Source organism: Archocentrus centrarchus, chromosome 19, assembly GCF_007364275.1.
Source record: "Archocentrus centrarchus isolate MPI-CPG fArcCen1 chromosome 19, fArcCen1, whole genome shotgun sequence".
Classification (NCBI taxonomy): Eukaryota; Metazoa; Chordata; class Actinopteri; order Cichliformes; family Cichlidae; genus Archocentrus; species Archocentrus centrarchus.
The window spans coordinates 27,351,833-27,375,217 of NC_044364.1; the positions used below are offsets into that span (position 1 = coordinate 27,351,833).

At 40.3% G+C, this 23,385-nt stretch overlaps 3 protein-coding genes across 4 annotated transcripts; 2 read left to right on the forward strand and 1 right to left on the reverse strand.

Moving 5' to 3' along the window:
• The first annotated feature begins 701 nt into the window (after positions 1-701).
• On the forward strand, positions 702-8,681 carry prr15lb (proline rich 15 like b). Its single transcript, XM_030755699.1, has 2 exons — positions 702-862; positions 7,961-8,681. Exon 2 carries the CDS (start codon positions 7,988-7,990, stop codon positions 8,318-8,320), a length of 333 nt encoding a protein of 110 aa, XP_030611559.1. The 5' UTR covers positions 702-862; positions 7,961-7,987; the 3' UTR covers positions 8,321-8,681.
• Positions 8,682-12,277: 3,596 nt separating this feature from the next.
• On the reverse strand, positions 12,278-17,635 carry pnpo (pyridoxamine 5'-phosphate oxidase). 2 transcript variants are annotated; one of them, XM_030755451.1, is made up of 8 exons: positions 17,613-17,635; positions 17,275-17,450; positions 15,926-16,050; positions 15,742-15,841; positions 14,661-14,714; positions 14,439-14,567; positions 14,289-14,359; positions 12,278-13,000 (listed from the first exon to the last, which is right to left on the reverse strand). In XM_030755451.1, exons 2-8 carry the CDS (start codon positions 17,446-17,448, stop codon positions 12,835-12,837), a joined length of 819 nt encoding a protein of 272 aa, XP_030611311.1. In that variant the 5' UTR covers positions 17,449-17,450; positions 17,613-17,635; the 3' UTR covers positions 12,278-12,834. The 2 variants fall into 2 exon arrangements, with proteins under 2 accessions (XP_030611311.1, XP_030611312.1); XM_030755452.1 differs by having other exon boundaries at positions 17,275-17,396; positions 17,613-17,631.
• A 200-nt stretch (positions 17,636-17,835) lies between these two features.
• On the forward strand, positions 17,836-23,258 carry mrpl10 (mitochondrial ribosomal protein L10). The gene is made up of 5 exons (XM_030755325.1): positions 17,836-17,968; positions 18,146-18,315; positions 20,141-20,305; positions 20,918-21,062; positions 22,319-23,258. Exons 1-5 carry the CDS (start codon positions 17,899-17,901, stop codon positions 22,555-22,557), a joined length of 789 nt encoding a protein of 262 aa, XP_030611185.1. The 5' UTR covers positions 17,836-17,898; the 3' UTR covers positions 22,558-23,258.
• The last annotated feature ends 127 nt before the right edge of the window (positions 23,259-23,385 follow it).

Below are 23,385 nucleotides of genomic sequence, written 5' to 3' on the forward strand. Positions count from 1 at the left end.
TAATATTGTTACTGAGCAATTTATTTATTTATTTATTCATGTATGTTTTATTTTGGCTGCTTCGGTCCTCCATACATGTACTGAACTTCATTATAGTTTAGTTAAATGTGCCATCATAGTTTCAGTTATGTTCAGTTTTATGTTACATGGTGTTAATAAACCTGAACAAAAAGAGATTCTCTGAGTGTATTCTCGATGTGGGTGAAAACTTGTGAACTCCAGGCCGGACAGACATGAAAACACAAACACAAAGTCCCTGCAACAACAGAGTTTCTCAAGTGGCTGAATTTTAGTTCATTTGAATGCAGATGAAACTTGCAAATTGAGTGTCCATTACTGTCCGTGATTTTAAACAAGCCATGCAAAGCAGCTCTTTCCCTCGCCGTCTCTTCCTCCAGCTCAAAGCCATTACAAAGACTTATGTAAGAGAAAACTGTCAGTGAAAGGTCACTTTATTCTGACTCCAAAGTCCACATTAAAACAATACTTGGACTTAAAGTGAGACTGATAAGGGGTTTTTATTTACAGTTTGGAAAGCTGCTCACCTCTCAAGTTCACATTAACCCTGATCCCAGTGATCTTGATAGGGAAAAATCACATGGCTGCGACATTAGCACTCAGCTGGGCGGGTTCTAGGTGTGTGCTTGTGTGCGTGTGTTTGAGGAGGGTGTGTGCTAAAGAAGAGTGCGGCGGGACGCGGTAAGAGGGAGAGGCAGAGGGCGAGAGATGCTACACCTGGTCACAGTCAGCTGAGGAGAGGAAGAAGAATCACCTAAAAAGCAAAGAGGAGACAGTTTCTGAGCATGATGAGACAGTGTCACATGTGAGAGAAGCTCTGTTCAGCCAGCTCACTGTGAACAAGGTAAGAAAATGAATGCATTTAAAGCCAATAAACTGCTGTAGAAAGCAGACATTTATCACACATTTGCCTTTATTTTCAAGCTGCAACATGCTGTAATTTGTCTGGAATCAGTTACTAAAGTGTTGGTGCTTCTTCCATATTATTCACTGGTGCTTCCACAGCTCAGCAAACTTGATTATAATGTTAGATGTTTGAGTTGAGGCAAATTGTAGATTAGTTGGCAAAGTGCTGTATTTGGATAGCCAAACAATAGCTAAGGTAAATTTTCCAAGGAAAAATGCCAAATATTTTTTGGCTCTAGCTTCTCAAATGTGAGAATTCCCTGTATTTCCTCATGGTATGTGGCTTCAAACTGGATATTTTTAAGTATTTGAGGGACAAAACAATAAATATGAAGACTGTAGCTCGAGCAGCCTGAGGCGAGTGCTGTGTTTTAACAGTCAAATGATGGCTAAAGTAAGATTCTTTGGTAAAGAGGCCTGACATTTGACGATTTTAGCCTCTCAAAGCTGAAAACTTGGTGTTTTTACTCGTCTTATATTCACAAAAAAACAAAAAACAAAAACAAAAATGCAGCATCTGAGAGTTTTTGATTTACAGAAGGAAACATTTGAAGAAATCAGTTTGAGCTGGAGGAAAGCATTATTCATTTTGACCTTTACTGCTGCTTTGTAGGGAATTAATTGAATAATTAAAAAGGATCGAACCCTGAAAGAGACACAAATTCATTTTCTAGCATCAGGAAGCATCAGGAACCACACAGGGTTAGTATGCGTGCTAAACAATATGTTTTAACGTGACTTTATTCATCATGTTTGAGCTCATTTTTTAAATGAGAATAACATGGAGTTATGCAAACCCTTTTGGACTTTGCACCTCTGTGATGTTTACAGTTTAATCAGCCCCCAGAACAAATGATTAAAAGACACTTTTACTGATAAAAACTATGAGTCAAAGGTTCTTCATCAGCTCCTTCAGCTTTGCTGTTAGGGTCAACAGTAAGTCTGGCATAAGGGATGAAACCTGAGATTCTAGTGAACCTTCAGTTCGGTTATGAGGGCAGCAAAGCCCTCGGTGCCCTTGGAGGCTCCTCGCTCTCTTTCTGCAGCTCCTACGTTGTTCTTTCAAAGGCTTTGCAGCTTGTTAGTGATTTCCAAATGTGCGCCACAGTTTCTCCTGTGATCTCTGAGGCTTTGCTGAGCGGCTCACCCACACATAACAGAACGCACAGTAACTTATTAAATCGGAGGGCCTCCTTTGTGTCAACAGGAGTTTTTGTCTCAAAGGTCACATCTAAGTCAAACACGGCATTCTTTCAGAAATATGTATGCATATCGACATGCTCTCTTACTTAACACTTACTGCTGAAAGTGCTGAGAAGGTATTTTGTTTTGAAGAAACGATGGAAAACCAACAAAACGATGCAGATGCTCTGTAAATGTTTGCTGTGAACTAACCTGTCCTGTTTGTGGAAGAAAAAAACAGGCTGAAACAGGGAAGAAATGCTCAGAGCTGGGGAATGTAACATACATTAAAGGAAACTAAGCACACAGTGTTGCTTCAGCCACTCGTAAAAGCTCTTCCCAGTCAACAACTGTTACCTGAGCACCTGTGCACACCCAGGTGATTACGCAGAAAGCAACATCAGGCCCAGAGGAATAAATGTAAAAGATACCTGCGCTGCAGTTTCCACAACTTTAAATCAAAGAACCTTTGCACTGCTGGTCCATGCCAGGTGCCAAACATCACATGGCTCAGATAAGAGTAGGATGAGTGTTTCTGCACAGGGCACGGACTCCTTATTTGCATAGGTGCTACATGATAAAATAACCACAGCAAAGGGCCTGACTTCCTGTCAGCCCTCATGAAAGCGACAGATATGGTTGTGTTTGTGAACGTCATAAAATTTGGTTTATGAGCTAAGGTTTAACGAAACACTTTATGTCTCGTCCACAGCTCAAAGCTCAAGTTTTAAATGCTGCTGGGAGAGATGGGGTTAATATGAGCTACTTAATAAACTGCTTACTAGCTTAATGATTAATAATACAATATAATTTATTTGTTTATTGCACATATGTGTTTTGATTGAATCAATTTGGTCCCGTCTGTAGTAAAATCCCTCTAAAATCTAGTAGAGGTATAAAAATATAATTAAAAATAATAATAGTAAATACAAAGACCTCAAAGCTATGCTTACTATAATACTATCACTGCTTTATGTGTACAGCTACAGTAAAAAATACTTATTTGCGATGTTCATAATATTTTGATGGCACGACTGAAGATGATTTTGTAACTGTTGGATCTGAAATGATCTGTATTCTTTAAGGTAATCAGGTAAATCATGCTTTCCTTCTGGAGTGTGTGGGATGGAGACCGGGTCTGCAGCCATGACACATGTTCTTTTTTTCTTTAACCATCAGAATAGTTGCAGGATCGATCAACAAGCTGCAAACCCAAGCAAAGAACCTGGGCTCTTTGAGTAAGAAGAATCTTTTACAATAACACGTCTCTGTGTTTCCATAACTAGCACAGAGTGTTTTTAATTTAAATTCAGTGAAAACATCTTAACAAAATTCTAAATGTGAGAGTAAATTACAGCATCAGGAAGTTTTCAGAAACATCAGAAAAAAACACGCTCATTTAAAATTGCTCTGAAAAATTTGCAGTTGAAATGGAGAGCAGTGATGCCACACCCATTTTAGTCATAGCTGTTCGGGGAAAGCTCCTTCACGCTCTGCAGCCTGCAGAAAATGGAAGCAGACTGGGTTAATAACACACAGGTTAACCACTAACGCAGCATCGGAGACACAATAAATGCACAGATACCACCAAACACTTTATTAGGTACACCTTGTTCGTAGACCCCCCCTTTTACTTTCAGAGCTGTCTTAATTCTTTGTGGCTGTGGCTCAGGAGGTAGAGCAGGTCACCTACTAGTTGGAAGGTTGGCAGTTCAATTCCGGGCTGAATGCCAAAGTATCCTTGGGCAAGATACTGAACCCCAAGTCGCTCTCTGATGCAAGCGTTGGAGTATGAATGTGTGTGAATGTTAGACAGTAAAAGCACTTAGCTTATTTTCATATGGAAGTGCTTGAATGAATGGGTGAATGCAAACATGTTGTATAAGCGCTTTGAGTGCTCAGATAGAGTAGAAGAATGCTACAGTATATAAGAACTAGCCCATTAAACAAGTTGCTGCAAACATTCCTCAGAGATTTTTTGGTCCATGTTGACATGATAGCATCACACAGTTACTGCAGATTTCTCAGCTGTACATCCAATGATGCAAATCTCCCGTTCCACCACATCCCAAAGGTGCTCTATTGGATCAAGATCCGGTGACTGTGGAGGCCATTTGGGTGGAGTCAGGAATCCAGGTTAAGATTATTTGAGCTTTGTGAAATGGTACATCATCCTGCTGCAAGCAGGCATCAGAAGATGGAGATGGTTAACAACAACACTCAGGCAGGCTGTGGCATTTTAAACAATGCTCAGTTACTACCAAGAGGCCAGAAGTGTGCCCCGCATCATCACACCAGGCAGGACGGATCTCTGCTTTCATGTTATTTGTCAAATTTTGGCCTGAATATTGCAGCAGGCAGCATTTTTCCAATCTTCTGGAATTTTGATGAGCTCGTCTGAACTGTAGCTGCTGTTTCCTGTTCTCAGCTGACAGGAGGGTTACCTGGTGAGGTCTTATGCTGCTCTGGCCCGTCAGCTTCAAGGTTTAACATGTTATGCATTCAGAGACGCTCTTCTGCATACCTTGGCTGCAGTGAGTGGTTATTTGAGTTACTGTTGCTTTCCTATCAGCTCGAAGCAGTTTGGCTATTCTCCTCAGAACTCTGGCATCAACGAGGCCTTTTCAGTGTGTGGGAAAATCCCAGCAGGTCAGCAGTTTCTGAAATACTCAGTGCCAGCCCAGCTAGCATTAACAACCATGCCACATTTACAGACGCACAGACAGATACTTTACTGATCCCACAAGGAGAAACTGCTGATAAAGAATAAAAACTTTATAATCAAAGTAATCAAAGTAATTTAAATCACCTATCTTCCCCATTGTGATGCTCGCCTTGAACTTTAACAGATACAATCCTGAATGCACTGAGTTGCTGCCATGTGATTGGCTGATTGACGAGAAGCTGAACATGTGTACCTAATAAAGTGGCCGTGAGTGTACATTCTTACCGGATATAAGAAAATATTAAAAGAGGGTGAATAAGCTCAAAGAAAGCAACAAATCATGTTTTCTATGTGTTTCTGAGTATTGAAGGTGATTTATGTAAGACTTGATCTGAACCATGAACCTGTTTATGATCCCTTTGATACGATAAAACACTGTCAGCATGAAACAGTCAATGATTGCTTCACCAGGAAGTTATTTGAGCACTTTGGTTACCAGGTGACAGGACCACAGAGAGCTGGGTGTATTATTCTGTTATTGTTATCTGTGTATGCATCCATACACCTGAAATAAAGCAGCTGATATCACTTGATGAGAAAACCCAGAGGCCTTTGCTTATGTTGTGATTCTGTAGTGAACAACAAGGATAGACTTTACTTTACCTTGTGATTATATAACATGTTTCCAAACTCCTGGTTCAGCATGGAGACAACAGCTTGCTCCCTAGTGTTTGTTTTCCTGACTTTATATCAGATCACATGCGAGTGACAGAGGATCCTGTGCAGATAATGATTAATTTATCAGCAGAGAGCAGAGTGTCAGGTGTTGCTCCCCATTAGGTTTTACCTCGTAATCACGGAGATGCGCATTTGATGAAGAAAGCCAACTGTAGTTAGCGTCTGCTTTCTGTGACCTGGTCCTGCAGAGAGCACAAAGTGTTATTTGTCTTTTTGAACTGGTTCATCAGCAGTGAGAGGATGAAAAGCACTGGTCCGAATATTCTGAATACAAATCTGCAGCTGAAAATGTGAATAAATGAGAAAGTTGATGGATGGTGCTGAGAGTTTTGATTATGCGCTACATGTCCTGTTTGATTTAAAATAAAGCGTTTATTAAAGCAACTCAAAAAACCCCAAAAAGCTTATAGTGAGTGTTATAGTAGAGTCTAAATGAGCATCAGGAAAATACAGCACAGCCTGACTCTGCACACACTCCCACCACTTCATTCATGGTTTTATAGCTTTGCTGTTCTCACATGAAAGTAAATATCCTGAGCAAATAAACTGTAACAGAATGGAACAAATATAAAACAAAGTGTGGGAGAGCGTGTATAAAATTTAACTAACGTCCATAAATTGCTAATGCAAACCATGGGGTTTCCCTACACCGGATACTTATATATTGTCATTGTTTCAACCTTTATTAAAGCAGGAAGTGAAGCTGCTGATATTAAGAGAGAGTGCCTGAGGCTAACAGAAGTGGCATTGACTTTTGAGTAGTTGGAGAAACTGGAACTACCAGAGAAATAGATAGATTAGATGGTTAATCAAAGACAGTATATAGATAATATTGGTGGTGCTGAGGTGGGTCGTTGCTGATGGATTTACTGGGGGCCCAAATCAAATTCTGCTTAAGGTCCTGTAAAACTGCTGCATACAGGAATTACTAATCTACAAAATAGTTCAAGTTAAACCAAAAATAATCACTTTAGTCTGCTCAAAATAAGAAAAATGTTACAGAAACTCAAAAAATTAATTGGAATTGGGGTGTACAGTGTAAAAATAAGACATAATATAAATTATTATGTTATATTATTTTTCACAAACCATTGAACTGCATATTAAAATTAACTTTCAAGTTATGATAATCGAATCTAATGGCTCTGTATTTTTACATTAAACCTTTGAATGCATGCCTTTTAATAGTATCCTATTATAACACCAGCAATATATTGGACTTTATTGACATTTGGAAAACAGTTTGACAAAAACTTTTACTTTGAACATACATTTTTACATTTATTCAGTCTATTGTCTAACTCTATGCTGATGATACTGTCTTGTGTGCGTGCCACTGTTGAAATGAAATCTGGTTCCAAATCCTGTCCATGCTTTATGCTCAGACCTAAAACTTTATGAACACTTGGCTACACAGTGTATTTTCCACACTGCAAAGATCTTATTTGCATTTTTGATCAGGTAGGAATGAATGTACATATTTGGCTGGAGTCAAATCTCACTCTGATCTAGTGATAAAGAGGCTCACTGTATCAAGTATTGGTCTAACTATATATACTGTAGTTGGTATATATCTTTAGATGGAAATAAAACAGACTCGGACTTTAGCTTTATTTCTAAATAAAAGGGGAATGTATAAGGGGTGTGTATATTATTCTCAGGCCACTCTGAAAACAAACAAACAAAAAAACAGATGAGACTAACATGTTTGCATTGACACTGACAGTATATGTATGTGCACTTATAAAGGTGGGATAAAATACTCCTAGCCTCAGCATTAGCAGCCTCACCCTATTGGCCCCATAATGACCCAAGATGGAAATGCCTCAGCCCCAGTACAGTTTAAATGATAGGTCCAAGTCCAGCTGGTGAAACCAAGCTTGCCCATGTTTCACCACATGGTCCACATTTAGTCCAGATTGAGTCAAATGTGACTTATATTTGCCCAAAGTGGCACAAATCCACACACCTAAACATAGTCAAATACTGCACCCATTACTGGGCCAGAGTTCGCCTATGTTTTGTGAGGTGCAGCTCTAGCACAGCTAAGTGTGCTGACATTTGACCCGAGTTAACCCATCTGATATACAGCGCCATGATTTGGCCCCTTCCTGACTTTTTACCTGTTTGCATATTTCTCACATGTACATGATTCTGATCATTAAAGAAATGTTAATATTAGACTAATATTAGACAAAGATAATCTGAAGATAATCTAAGATTTGTTTATCAAGGTATCCAAAACTAGCTGGCCCTGTGTGAAAAAGTAACTGAGTTATGCATCAGGATAATGATCCAACACACACCAGCAAGTCCACCTCTGAAATGGCTCAAAAACCAACACCAAAATGAAAGTTTTGGAGTTGTTTAGTCAAAGTTTATATTTATTATAAGTTAGAATTGTTTGCAGTTGCTTACCACACTCTTAACTACAATCTCTGGGCCTTACAGGTCAATCCTCCAGTCTCTGTTGGTGTCATGGCTGAACCAAGCTGGTGGAGGCTGACCTTCTTGCGCAAAAAGAAGTCTGAATCCAAGGTTCTGTATGAGATCCCAGCGGAGCACGGTAGTAACACCGGGAACAAAGACCACCCGAGCAGTAACCCCTCTCCAGAACTGGACAGCCAGTTAAATGCCAAACTGGAGAAAATTGTTGATAAATCTGCCACCAAGGGACGCCACGTCAAGGTCTCCAACTCCGGTCGCTACAAAGAGAAGAAGAAGGTCCGCGCCACGCTGGCTGAGAACCCAAATCTGTTTGCAGACAACAACCTCAGTCAAGAGAATCATAAAAAGAAGACTGAGAAATAGCACAGAAATGCACATACTTGATGATCAGTGTGTCATATCTCACATGAAAAGCTTCCTAAAAGCTTCAAAGAAGGCTTGAATGTATGTAAACACCACCATGTTGTACTACGTGTACTACTACTTACACAGCTGGGTAAATACTGCAAAAAAAGACACTTAAATAAACAACAAGGTGTCTACAGTTAAACAACTGCCCAGCACAGGGAACCAAACACAGCCCTGGACACATTCTTCTCCACATTTTAGTGTCTTTTACTTTTATTTTTACCTTCTTGTGCTCACACTGTTGTTTTATACTTTCAAACATGACATGAAGGAAAATTTGGGGAAATCGTGCCTCATGATTAAAATGTAAAATTACTGTCATTTACCTTATTTCTTTTTTTAAATATTGAAGATGTAGTGTTTTGTTCCAAATGTAAAATGACATTTTTATTACATATTTATGACTAAAGAAAACAGACTTGACTGATTACATCTGAAACACTGATGGACACTTTATACACAAAGGCCCACAAAAAGTCAACAAAAATACATTAATTTCTCTGCTTTAGGAAACAAGATATCAAAGTTAATTGCACTTATACATATATATATATATATATATATATATATATATATATATATATATATATATATATATATATATATATATATATATGTATACACTTGTCAAGCAAAATATTCAACATCATTTTCTTAAGTGAAAACCACAGACTGTATATAAAAGACAGATCTGGCCACCCATTGGTCTGCAAAGACTCATTTTGAAGCCTTAGCTTTTTGTTCCAGCAGTCACCGCCTTGGTTTCTTTGGAATTAGAAGTTGGGTGAGAGGGTGGAGCACTAAATTATCAGTTATCTTTGGAAAGCCTGATTAGATAGGTGCAGTCATAAAGTGTACAGTTTCAGATTCAGGCAGTAAACCTGATCACACAGTAACACGTGTCAGATCGAAACTAATGTGGTTTAGAAACCATGTTGGTAGCTCTGATGACTTTCTGCCACTCCAGCCGCACTCCTAATAATGCAATTATTATCATTTAAATAAGGCAGGTACTGAAAACACAAATCACCCCGTCACAGTTGTTACTTTGGAAATTAGCTACAGGGAACAAAATCAAGCTGTTGGGCATTTTAACGTGGGTGTGGGGTCTCTGAGGACTGACTCAGTTTTGGAACCAGCCTCAAGTGGACACTAGAGGAACTGCACTTTTTGGCATCATTCTTCAAGCCTGGAGGTTGCCCCTCATGACAATCATAGTAGAAAACATGACTTAGGTATGCCAATTGTGCTTTTGTATGAATCAAATACCGGTTTATGTCATTGTGTCATTTCACAAATAAACTTCATGAGGTTTTGTAACTTAACTGCCCGAATGACTCCTGCAGCCATCGAATATGACAAACCAACAACAAGAAATGCTGCTTGTAATTTGTTTTTTTTTTGAGATCCTTTTTGTTTTTCATAAATAAAAAGTTTTAACATGATGGATTTCCTTGCATTTGTGCTGGAGTGTGCAGGCGGTGGCTGGTTTAGGCGTGATGATCTCGGTGAGGCCACCGTGGGGTCAGAGAGCTGTTTGGCCTGTGTTGTTGGTATGGTGACAGTAAGCAGATCCTGACATTTGACACCCTGTGGTGAGCTTCTGCTTTCTGTGATAGAGCCGCCCTGCTGTTAGTTCACCAAATGACAGAAATCATTCATCAAAATCCACAAGTCAACAGTGAATGAATGAGAATATTTCAGGTTTTAAGGGGTTTTGAGTGATCCCGTTTTGCTGATTTAAGCTGTGTTACTGACATCTGCTGGTCAAACCCACACTCAGTCCTCAGTTACAAATGAAAAGTTTATTAATGGCTCTTTTGCCACAGTTAATTAATACCACAATTTAATTCTCAAATAGTACAGGACAAAACAGTTGGCACAAATAACATGAGCTCTTTTAATCTCACTATTAAAAGGCAGTTCCTGCAGAGCCACTGTCAGAGATTTAAGACTGATACAATCAGTCAGTGAAACAGTGTTACATTAACATTTGGTACTACTTATAAGGAAATACAGACAGCTGTTTAGTTTTCAGTTAACAGACTTATGTTTTTAATGAGTTGCTTACATGACAGAACTTTCAGCGAGCGCTGACAGCATCATCTGAACTTTGTCTGGAGGCAAAAATCAATTTAACAACATAGATAAAGGCCACAAATAATAAAGGTTTAATCAGGAAGAATAATAGTGCAATTTACAACTTTCTGTGTCATAAATTCTTAGGTGACACACTGAAAGTGCTCATAAAAACATTTAAATTCATTTTTCTGATTATTACTGAGGTTGTAGCCAAAGATGGTGTTCCTGCTTTTGTTCTCTATTAACAATGCATTATATATATATATATATATATATATATATATAGTATGCAAAAGTTTGGGCACCCCTGATACTTTTCATGATTTTCCTTTGTAAATCATCGGATCAGAATTTCAGTTAAATATATCATATAGCACAGAAACACGGTGATATTTAAGAAGTGAAATGAAGTTTATAGGATTTACAGAAAGTGGTGCAATAATTATTGAAACAAAATTCAACCTGACTGTACTGGAGATGTTTTGGAAAGAAGAACAGTCCAAAATACCTTTAATCAGAATCCAGACTCTCATTGGAAGCTATAGGAAGCGTTTAGAGGCTGTTATTTCTGGAAAAGGAGGATCTAGTAGATATTGATGTCATTTTTCTGGAGGGGTGGGGTGCCCAAACTTATGCACCTGCCTAATTTTGTTTAAATTAAATTATTAAATTATTGCACACTTTCTGTAAATCCTAGAAACTTCATTTCACTTCTCAAATATCACTGTGTTCGTCTGCTGTATGATGTCCAGGTGCTGGTCATAAAATTAGAATATCATAAAAAAATTTATTTATTTCAGTAATTCTATTCAAAAAGTGAAACTTGTATATTATATTCATTCATTACACACAGACTGATATATTTCAAATGTTTGTTTCTTTTAATTTTAATGATTATAACCGACAACTAATGAAAACTCCAAATTCAGTATCTCAGAAAATTAGAATATTGTGAAAAGGTTCAATATTGAAGACACCTGCTGCCACACTCTAATCAGCTAATTAACTCCAAACACCTTTAAACGGTCTCTCAGTCTAGTTCTGTAGGCCACACAATTATGGGGAAGACTGCTGACTTGACAGTTGTCCAAAAGACGACCTTTGACACAAAGGCCAAGACACAAAAGGTCATTGCTAAAGAGGCTGGCTGTTCACAGAGCTCTGTGTCCAAGCACATTAATAGAGAGGCGAAGGGAAGGAAAAGATGTGGTAGAAAAAAGTGTCCAAGCAACTGCACCCTGGAGAGGATTGTGAAAGAAACCCATTCAAAAATGTTCACAAAGAGTGGACTGCAGCTGGAGTCAGAGCTTCAAGAACCACCACGCACAGACGTATGCAGATGTGGGTTTCAGCTGTCGCAGTCCTCGTGTCGAGCCACTCTTGAACAGAGACGGTGTCAGAAGCGTCTCAGTTGGCCAACATTTCTAAAAATCCTTTTTTTGTATTGGTCTTAAGCAATATTCTAATTTTCTGAGATACTGAATTTAGGGTTTTCATTAGCTGTCAGTTATAATCAAAATTAAAAGAAACAAACATTTGAAATATATCAGTCTGTGTGTAATGAATGAATATAATATACAAATTTCACTTTTGAATGGAATTACTGAAATAAATCAACTTTTTCACGATATTCTAATTTTGTGACAGCACCTGTATTTAACTGAAATTGCTGATCCGAACAACTAATGATTTATAAAGGAAAATCAAGAAAATTAGAAGGGGTGCTCAAACTTCTGCATACCACTGTGTGTGTGTAATATATATATATATATATATATATATATATATATATATATATATATATATATATATATATATATATATGGGGGGGGTTCCTTCTTTCAAAGAAATCGATAAACTTAATGTGCTAAACTCAAACAGCTGTCTCCATTTCCCATATATGATGATTAGTACAGTTATATACTGCATCTTTACTACTGTAAAGACGACATTGGACCACATGAAGCTGCACCAATGGAGAAACGCTGCAGCTCAGATTCTAAGCGTTAACAATGAGTGGTCCAGATTGTGCTTCCTGTCCTAAAGGTCACAGACAGCTCTGTTAAACAAGCGCAGTCATGCTGTGAATGATTACTGTGAGTGGGTAAAGTCTGCTCTGCATTTTCCAGCCAGGGCACTTTTTCCCATTATAAAGCGTCAGGTTGCATCACACTGCTCCAGGCATCCACGGCTACACACGTGGTTCAGTTTAAAGGCAACACAGTGATGTTTGGCAGTAACCTTACACAGCACACATAAGCACCTATTTAACATCAAATGGTTTCCATCAGTTAGGTTTTAATGTGAGGTAAAGATGGTGATTTCTTTAAATCTGGACAACATGAAATCTGCTCTTTGCTTCCTGTGAGAGGCTGCTGAAGTGCTTCTCATGGGGACAGTCGCTGGTACGCCCAGCCTCCCTCTGCGGCGCGCTGAAACTCCCCCAGCTCCGACTCTCCGTCCTTCAGCTTGGTGAAGACGATACGGTCGTGAAGCCTGTTTGTCTGTCCCTGCCAGAACTCGATGGAAAAAGGCTTTACGACGTAGCCGCCCCTTTTGGTGAAGTAAAGGACGGGACAGTCAGAAGACAATGAACCAAAAAAAACAAAAAAAAAACATGTCAGACATGTAATAAATTATTCTAAACTGCTTTCAGGCTGAGCAGCGTGAGAGAGGGTCAAAGCTGACTGCTGTAACTGTAACAACTAAAGACCCCTGTGGTGGTGTATAGAGCAAATAATACCAACTCTGTGACTGACCTGACCGTACATCTAGAGACCACTCAACACAAACAGCATGACATTAATCACTGATTCGCTCGACACTGGCATTAATAAGAACTCAGTGGAGTATATGGAAGTAAAACATTCAAAAATGATTCCAACAAAGAAGAAAATCTAGTTGAGTTGTTGGCAGCAGAAGCTCGTTTGCATGAAGTGAGATCCCAGCCACAGCATGTAGGACTTTAAGCATGGAAATAAAGGAAAGGAGGAATAACAGTTGGATTTCCTGGTCCTGATTTAGTGGATCCGGTTCACTGCACGTGTAACAAACTTGATGTTCTACCCAAGTTCCCTGTCACACAGTGTGGACTACAATGATTGATAAAAATCACAGAGTGTAGTGGTCATACCTATATTTGACGTGCATATTTCGTTATTCAATCATACCTCGAAACACGGGTGTGAATCCACCCAGGATGCATTGAGGATACACTGACATCTGAGTATGTTTTGAGAGCGTCTGAGTTGCATTTTTTTTTTTTTTAGTAGTGTGTTTAAGGGTGTGTCCTGGGTTGCATTCAGGAGCTGCCTATTTAAATTAAAGCCTTTGCATTAAGTGGGAAATATGTAGCCAACAGTTTCACATTAAACTCCAACGAGACGCAACAATAAAAGGAAACGTTTTCGGAGAGAAGCTGCTTTACAGGACATGTTTGAAATGAATCTATCACAGTGAGTAAATCTCTTAAGACAAGCTAAAGGAAATTTAAGCGTAAATAAGTGTAAACACTTCTTTTAACTTTATTGCTGCTGCAATCATGTATTTTTCCCATTATTATTTGCAATTTAATGTAAAAATATACTGAGATATACGTGACAAAAGAGCAAGAACTGCTTAAACATCTCAATCTTTATATAAAGTTCCCGCCGTGTTCACACTATTTCTAAGAGAGTTTACTGTTTACAGGAGATAATTATCTCCTGTAAACAGTAAACTCTCATTTTCACACTGCAGTATTTGTGAAGATTAATTAAAGTTATAATACATAAAAAAGTCAAATTAAGCGTACTACACGCTGCAGTTATAGCTTAACTTTAATTAACAGCCAAAAGCTTACCAGTAGTCGGGCATAGGCACCTCCGTGTCCTTGTACTTCTCTTCTAGTTCTGCATTTTTCTGCCTCAGATACTGAAAGAAATTGTGAAAACTGAGATTTAAACATCATATATATCACCTGCAGCACGGACGGTGCAGCTTCGGTGCTTACGTCTCTGTTGGGGATACGAGTGCTTTGTCGGCTCACGACAGCCCCGATCTGGCTGCTCTTTGGTCGGGAGTGGAAGTAATCGCAAGAGCTCTGGTAGGGGACTCGCTCCACTGTGCCTTCAATACGAATCTGTAAATCAAAATCAAAATAAGCAGACATTTACTATGAAAATTAACAGTTTAAATAAGAGAGAAAGTAAAATGAAAATGAAGGTTGCTGCACCTGTTTGTTCAGAGGTTCCCAGTAGAAGACCAGACACGCATATGGATTGCTCTCCTGTGGAAAAGACAGAGATCAGAGGAGCTGAAAACAACACTCCTGAAGTGGCAGTTCCCATCACCCAGTCTCCTCTATGTTTAAGTCTGGATCTTGGGACAGCTGGAAGCACCTGCTCAGCAGACCTCAGTGATCTAGCAGGTGTCAGTGGAAGGATACGTGGGCTCACTTGCATGTGCCAGTTAAGGGCTGAGTTAAAGCTTTTTGACCAGCTGCAGTCAGATTCTTCTTCTTTAGGCTGCTCCCTTTAGGGATCACCACAGTAGATCATCTGCCTCATCTCACCCTATCCCAGCATCCTCCTCTGTCACACCAACCCTCTGCATGTCCTCCTTCACTACATCCATTGATCTTATCTGTGGTCTTCCTTGTTTCCTCCTGCATGGGAGCTCCATATTCAACATCCTGCCCAATAGATCCACCATCCCTCCCCTGCACGTGCTCAAAACCGTCCCAGCCTCTCTAACTGTCTGCAAACCGCTCAACATGAGCTCAACATGGCTGAGGGGACATGAGCTGTCCCCTCAGCCAAATCAAACATGCAGATCACCAAGAAGAACAGTTTCAAAACCTCAAAAGCAAAGAAACGGCTTCAGCTTTGCAAACACCCAAAGCTGAAAAAACGTTCGTTTTAACAACAGCATTATAAATAATTTGTTCTGTCTAAATTATGGCTAAAATCCAAAGACATGCACTTTATTACCCCTGAAGTCATAGAAATGTTGTGCATCTTGTTATGTATTTGCAAAGCACACGCCAATATTGCTGTTGATTAATCTTTTTGTGTGTTGACTGCTCAGTTAAGAAATACATTATTAAAAGAAACAAAGATCAAAGAAGTTGAACCCAACAGCGTAGTAATGTTTAACCCTTAGAACCCTTAGGTCAGCGACTAATGGCACAGGCACACAACAACACATCACAACATCTGTGTGACGACAACACACAGAACACATATCAGGACAACATGCACAACAACACAGTCGAATGAGAGGAAGTGCAATAAGATGACAGACAAACTACTTACCAGCTCGCAGCCCTTCCTGCTCTCATAGTTGGTGAAGAAGCGGAAACCTTCGCTGCTGTAACCTTTCAAGAGGACCACACGAGCGGACGGGCGTCCATCCCTGAGTACACAGCAGAGACGATTAACCGTAAAAAACTGAGAAAATTAATCAGAGGTCATCTTCTCAGGTGGTGGTGTTTCCTACTTGGTGGCAGTGGCGAGGCACATAGCATTGGCCTCTCCTATTTCAGGACACTTGGTGGCTTCATCGAACCAGTTTCCAAACTGCTTGATGGGGTCGAGAGACACGAGCTGGCTCTCCTCAAAGCACTGGAAACGAAGCAACCGACACAGGAAAACAGACACTTTTACATAATGCAGGACTGGATTATACTGAGGAGAGGATGGAGGCAGTTTAATTTTCATTTAATTAATCATTCAAGTATATTTATCATTTTTATATATGCCAGAGAGCGATTTAGAAGTCAAAGTTATCTGTGGGACACTTGTAAGTTACAGGTTTGATATTTAGCACGTGAAAGACAAATATACAGCATTTTATCAGAATGCAACTTTCCAAACAATAAGCATAAAAAGAAGCTGATCATATTCTTTAACTCATATCATTTCACAGCTTTTTTTGGTAGTTTTCACACATCATATCCTGCAGACATCTGCAGAGCTTGTGACTTCATAGTGAGTTCACTTGCACCCTTTGCTGTTGAGCATTGATTAGGCAAAAAAAAAAAAACTAATGTTAACCTGCATGTTAACCTGCACCTCACCTGTGATGATAAAAGCCAGACTGTGTCCATCCTGTGGTGTTGAATTTTGAATATTAGAGCCAATCAATATGTGGGACATTGTGTGAATATGTTTATAAGGAATTAAGGATACAAGTTTATGTGGTGACTGCACAGCATCTCTGCTTCCTAGAGATTCTTAGAGGGCTTTTTGGTCGTTTTTTTTCAGTTTTGTACAGAGAGAGTGTAATGTGAAATGACACAGTACATGTGACTCTCACAAACAAGCTCCTGGTCAGCTGGGGCCGTTCTGTGTGTGAAGGATCCAGGTACCCCCTCCCACAGTCCAAAGGAATACATGTAGGGTTGAACAGGTGAATCTAATTTAGCTGTAGATGTGAGTTAGATCAAAGGTAAGTGTGTGTGTGTGTGTGTGTGTGTGTGTGTGTGTGTGTGTGTGTGTGTGTGTTCTAAAGTGTTTTGAGTGGCTAGTGAAACTAGAAAAACATTAATAAGTGCCAGTGCAATCCCCACTGAAACCTAAAGATGACAACCAGACAGGACAGCTGCTGAAATAACAGTTAATCATTGCATCCACTTGTATGAGAAAGTAGTGCACTGGAGTGAGATGCACCCCCACAGTGAAACATTTAGTGAAGTGGGATCTTGTTAGATTAAAGCTGTGCACACTGACTGCAATATTCGTACATCTACCACCACAGGATTGATATCACCGTGACCTTGCATGTGCGCAGCACTGACAGCGGGTTCAGTTATGTGAGTCAGTACAGGCAACTCAGTGGTTTCTCACCTCCTGATCTCCTTTGTACGTCTTCCTCATGTTACTCAGGTCCATGCTGGTGCTGGTGCAGTATGTCGGGGTAAAATGGTGCTGCAGCCCCGCTGTCCGAGAGGCACGACAGGGCAGATTTCCTTCAATAAAGCAAATATTCCTCAGTGTAATCGTACTGAGTATGCGCCTCATGCCTGTAAAACACAGTGACGTAACACTGCCTTACGTAAAATATTACGCAAAAGAGGGTATTTGGTAAGTAAATCGGCGATTATACATTTTAAATCACATTTTTAACTTTTCTCATTTAGAAATGAGGAAATTTACGGTTTTGTTTACAGATAAAATAAACAAACCTGAAAGCGACGGTGTTGGTAATGTGACGTCATCACGTTATGGTGCATTTACGTACACGCACCCTGGGAATCTTTTTCCGGTTAATTTGTTCATCATTTTAACCAGATTTTTTGAGATAATCCATCAATGTATACAGATTATTAGTTTTTACCTTTTAACAGCTTTACTGGCAGGCACAACCTTCTTTAGGTGATGTTTGTTTGTTTTGTTTTTTTGCTTTCCCACCCAAAGTTTGTAAATGTTTAAAGATGATTTTCTTTTTACCGAGGTGTCCCTAAATGCAACATGCGTGCCGTCGGCACTTTTCTGTCAAAGATGGCGGCGACCTTGTGTTTAAAACTGCTTCCGAAACAAGGTAAAGTACATCTAATACTACATTTTTTAGCATCGGCTTTCTGGTTAGTGATTCGCTGTCTAATTTTCAACAATGAACTACTGTTAGTAGCATCAGTCGTGACTCTGTTAAGCTCATGTTAGCTCCACAGCGCTTACACACACGGGCTAACGAGCACATATTTACCTGACGTTTCAGGATGGCTTCCCATCACACAGAGTGTCCGCCACGGCTCCAAGGCTGTGACCCGCCACAGGAAGCCTCTACACATCCAAAAACAGAAGCTGCTGGCTGTTACTCAGTACATTCCCCCTGCGCGGGATGCTCCTCCAGGCGCCTACCCGTCCCAAACCAACCGTGGCGAGGAGGTAACGCACCGGCATTTTCGTGCTTTCACGGAAAGCCTGTATGAGCGGGGCCAGGGAAACATGTACTTTTTATGTTTACTTAGCAACATAATTGGGAAAGTTGCATTCATTGAAATATTTGTACTTGATTGTTACCAAGCCTTCAACCTGTAGAGTTTACCTTTCGGCAGCTTCCTTTACGTGTCGTCAAAATCGGCTCATCTGTCCTCCTTCAATACATCCATGGATCTTCGCTGTGGTCTTCCTCTTTTCCTCCTGCCTGGCAGCTCCATCAGCATCCTTTGTCCAGTATATTCCCTCTCCCGCCTCTGCACATGTCTAAACTGTCTCAGCTTTGACTCTGAGCTGCTCGACTTGAGCTGTCCCTCTGATGTACTCATTTGCTCACTCCCAAATCAAAATCTGAACATCTTCAGCTCTGCCACCTTCAGCTTGGCTTCCTGTCATTGTGTCTGTGCCACTGTAAACCGTTCACCTCCCTTTCACTTTTGCTGCTATGCTTCCGTCTCAAATCACCCCGACACTCATCTCCACCTACTCCACCCTACCTGCATTCACTTCTTCACCCCTCTTGGGCACCGCTGCTTTGGATGGTTGACCCCAGGTATTTAAACTCATCCACCTTGACTACCTACTGCTCTTTGTATCATCACTGTTACACCTGTTGCCCTCTCGTTCACACGTTTTCTGTCTTGCTTCTGCTGACGTTCATTCCTCTTCTCTGCAGAGGATACCTCCAGTTCTCCAGGCTCCTTCCTCTCATTACAGATCACAATGTTGTCTGCAAATGTCGAAGTCTATGGAGACTTTTGCCTGACCTTTTTAAAGTTTGATACAATTTCACAGCATGAGTAACATGTCTCACAGCGTCCCCAACAAACATACTTTTGTCCTACATTTAACTTGTTGGGATCTGGTCACCCAAACCCCAGAAGCTTGGCAGTTCCCCCTCCAGTCTCTAGGCCTAGGGGAGGCTTCAACATTGTAACAGTAATTAGTAATTAGAGAACTAAAGCAGGAAAAACTTATTTTATTTCTTTTGGCGACCTCCAAGCGGTTTTGGCCTTTTTTCCCCTCGAAGGAAGACTGCCAGGATTGTAATAAATATATTCTTAGCAATTTAAAAATAAAACAAACTAAAATCTGATTTTGCTCATCAAATGGCCAGAAATTGAATGACTCTGACAATTTAGCATACTTCTCCATTTTGAGCAGGAAAAACTCTGCGTCCACACGGGAACGGGGAAAGTAAGGCTCCAGTATAAGATCTCATGTGGCATAAATAGATCAGGTGTAGAACTCATAAACTGGAGCTTGAATGTTCTGATGAGTTTCCAGGGCTGCACTGCTGCAGGTCTTTTTTTGTATAAGTGAAAGTAGCAATACAGCTGTGTATGCAAACATAGATGTAAAGCTTATGCATTTAAAGCACTCTTACCCCTTGCACAGATTAAGTTAATTTTACCTACTCATATATGCTGCAGGAGAAGCCAGAGTCTGAATTTATATTCTCTATAGGTAAACAATAAAAACTGTTTTCAGGACACTGATTTTATCACTACAACATTGGTGCTTTTATTTCTGATACTTCGAGCTTGTTGAAAGTTTGTCCTTATGGCCTTTTGTTCAAATATAATTTTAAATGGAAGATTTCCATCCATCCACGATGTGAGTAATAATTTTACCACCAGGGGACATAATTGTCTTTGTCAGCTGCTACAGTGGATATTGAATTATAGAAAGAGACCTTCTATCTTTTTTTCTGTTTGAATCTACATGTCTGCTGCTCGACTGACAGTTAATCTCTTCCCTTTTGTACCTCCAGGATAGCGGTTTGACTTTACTCATGAAGAGGGATTTGAAGAAGTTGTTTGAGGACTGTAAAATGATTGCTGTGCTCCAGAACAGCAGCAGCAGTGCTGAAGACATGATAACTCTCAGGCACAGGCTTTACAAACACAACATCACTGTCAAGTTCTTCCCTAACCAGGTAAGACGAGTATTTGATATTCATTTAATTTACCGGAGCAGCTCTCATCCAAATCTAAATTATGGCTAAAATCCAAAGTTATTTCAAATGATAGAAGAAGCAGATGATGTTTTAACACTTTTTTTCATGCATCCCACACACAAAGTCAGTGGGACATTTCTTTATCGGGATTCGGAGGGCTCTGAGATGTTTCTGAACAATAAAAAGTTTTTATTCATCCAAACCTGAGTGATAGACAGTGTTTTTGCTAAAGCTTTTAAGGTCAGAAGGGACGATAAGGTGGGGATAATATTCTGTTGCAAATATGGACAACTGTGTACTCCGTGGATGAGCGGTCCATAACTTTGGCAGGCACGCAGACATACAAATACCGTCTGTCACCCAGGACCGAGCGGTCCCTCACATACCTGCGAATGCTGAAACTATAACAACTGCAAAACCTTTTTATGCAACATAAACTGTTAAATTTAACTTCAGTTGTTGTCTCCCTCCACTGTGTGCATCATATCTGCAGCTTTTTACTTCAGTGTTTCCTTCATATAAATCACATCTTGCTGCAAAGCTTCCCATCAAGGATCTTTTCTCTTCTAATTCTCAGTTGTTTGTTTTCAGGTGATGCGGTCATTCCTGAGTGACTCCATTTACTGCAACATGGCTCCTCTGTTCATTGGCCCAACAATTCTGTTTTTTAGTAAAGAGCCGAAGGTAAAGGAGATGCTGAGGACTCTGAGGGGCAGCCCGCAGATCACACTCCTAGGTAGGCTTATCGTTCATCACTCACTTGCAAGGAGTAATTATCGTTTGGTAATGAATAATGTCTCAGGAACTATGAAACAAGTTCACTAAGAGTTAAGCTAAATTGTCTTGGAAATGAACTGTGCAGTCTTTGGAGTTTGGAGCTCACGGAGTTTGGGGCTAGCATCTGTGGGTGTTGATAAGGTGGGAGATAAAAGTAGGGATCCAGATCGATGGGATAAGCAGTTACTGCTTTTCATCTGGAAAATGGCAAGTGTACTGTGAGTGTCCACAAGGATGGTGCGACCCAAATCCAGACAGTCCCTCTGTCTGCATGTTCGTGGAGGTGCCACCACATTAAGCACTGTTCCAAACCAAATAGCTTTAATTGGAAGTGTGTTTTCAAGCGCTCTGACACTGAATGGGCCCCCAGCAAGACTCACCAGACTAACCCAACTCTGTGACAGTGTAGAGCCTGTTTGGCGATTAGGAATGGAGGAAGTTCTACACGTTTACTGATGGGAATTCCCTGTGCTATTTCAGGACTGTTCTAGGGATAGTGCTTCATATTGTATTACATAAATAGACTACCCACTGTGCACCTCAGCACTCAGAAACCCTGCTTTGTAACTTTATTTGGTCTGGCACTTTGCGGCTCAGCTGCAGCTGGTCGTGGAATATCTAAGAGGGGAAGAAATTTCGCAGACTGAAAACAGTGGCATCCAATTACAGCACCGCGCTCTTTTGTTCTCTCACAAATGTTTGCAAAGGCAGACCACATGGTTAGGTGGTTTTTATACACCTGTAGCAATGGGACTGAATTCAAAGGCTGAGAGTTGCTGCCCATTTGATCCATATAGTGTATGTTATTAATTGTAATAGGTGCATATGATGTTTGGAAGTTCTTTTCCTCATCAAAAAAAAGCAAAGGTGTCCCAAAGCTGCTTTATTTCTATTCCACCTCTTAAGAAACGCTTCAGAAAATCACAATAGTGACTGTACACAGTTACTTTAGTCAGTGATAGAAGGACATGGGGCAAGGACTGATTTGGGGCCAGTCACTAGACTAGATGAAGATTAAGGAGTGTGTGCTCGCATTTGTCCCGGCCAGGATGCAGGACCTTGATACCCAAGACACTTTCAGAGCTGAAAATGGTGCTTTGGTTTCTGTGTGCTGAAACTCTGTGTGAAAATGAGGAAGGAGCTTTGAAGGACATTTTCTCTAATTATCTATCTAATTGCAAATGTCTGCAATGATCTCTGCTCTTCCTTCATCAGGAGCCTGCATAGACAACACGCTGCTGAGTGCACAGGGCATCGTGAGCTACTCCAAACTCCCGTCGATGACTGTCGTTCAGGGCGAGGTGATCAGCGGGCTCACCGTGCTGACCTCCCACACGTCCTCCCTGCTGCAGCACCACCCGGCCCACCTGTCACAGCTGCTCCAGCAGCACATCAAACAGCTGAGCTCGGGCGGCAGCGCGGAGGCGGCTCCTGAAGCAGAAGAGGCCACATAGCTCTGCAGAGGACGTTTCTGGGACTGGTGTGTTTTAAATCTGCAGCAAAGGAAACAAACTGGATTCTTTGTTTGAATTTGGCATCAGTCAAACTTTTAAGAGCCCAGAAAAAAAAAAAAAAGTGAAGCAGTTAAACTGGTGCTGAATGACACAGTGAGCATCCACCTTTAGGAGCAGATGTGACTGGTTTCAGCACACCTCCTCAGCCTGGAGGTGTCTGGAGTTACTGGATAAATAATGCTAAAAACTGGCTTTATTTAAGTGTTTAATAAATGTTGTCAGCTCTTACTTTGGCTCATATGGCTCCAATCTTTGATTAGAAGTGAAACACCTCTAAGATGGGCAAAGACCAGCCTCTGGTAACCTTTTCAGTGTCAAACTGAACCAATCACGTATTCTCATTGGTGGGGGGAATAATGCTTCTGTGTTCTCACCACATTTTAGGAGATTATGTTTAGTACAGTGCCAGATTTGAGTGTTTCTGTGACATAAAGTGCATTAAAAAAAACCCCAAACAAACAAAAAAACAGCTCCAGCCAAAATAAACACAAGTGGTCACAGATCTGATGAGTTAATCTGCAGATTACAGCAAACCTGCTAATCTGGGGCAGTTAGTCTATTATGGCTTGTATTTGCTCGCTCAGGCACTCACTTGAACACCGCGCACCTCTGCACAAGAGCGTGAAAGCTGCAGTGCAACATTTTGATTTGAGAGTAAATAGATTTACATTAAAAGAAACTTTTGATTTTTTTTTTTTTTTTTTAATTAACAAAGTGACACAAGCTGCAATCCTGCATCTATTACAAATGAGGTATAATGATAAACGA

Bases quoted from the DNA above. Each gene is read 5' to 3' on its own strand.
- prr15lb (XM_030755699.1), top strand. From the start codon at position 7,988: ATGGCTGAACCAAGCTGGTGGAGGCTGACCTTCTTGCGCAAAAAGAAG.
- pnpo (XM_030755451.1), bottom strand. From the start codon at position 17,448: ATGAGGCGCATACTCAGTACGATTACACTGAGGAATATTTGCTTTATT. The intron at 14,715-15,741 runs GTAAGTAGTTTG...TCTTTTCCACAG, and splicing joins GCAGGAAGGGCTGCGAGCTG to GAGAGCAATCCATATGCGTG. The intron at 14,360-14,438 runs GTAAGCACCGAA...AATTTCTTTCAG, and splicing joins CTCGTATCCCCAACAGAGAC to TATCTGAGGCAGAAAAATGC.
- mrpl10 (XM_030755325.1), top strand. From the start codon at position 17,899: ATGCGTGCCGTCGGCACTTTTCTGTCAAAGATGGCGGCGACCTTGTGT. The intron at 18,316-20,140 runs GTAACGCACCGG...TTGTACCTCCAG, and splicing joins AAACCAACCGTGGCGAGGAG to GATAGCGGTTTGACTTTACT. The intron at 20,306-20,917 runs GTAAGACGAGTA...GTTTGTTTTCAG, and splicing joins TCAAGTTCTTCCCTAACCAG to GTGATGCGGTCATTCCTGAG.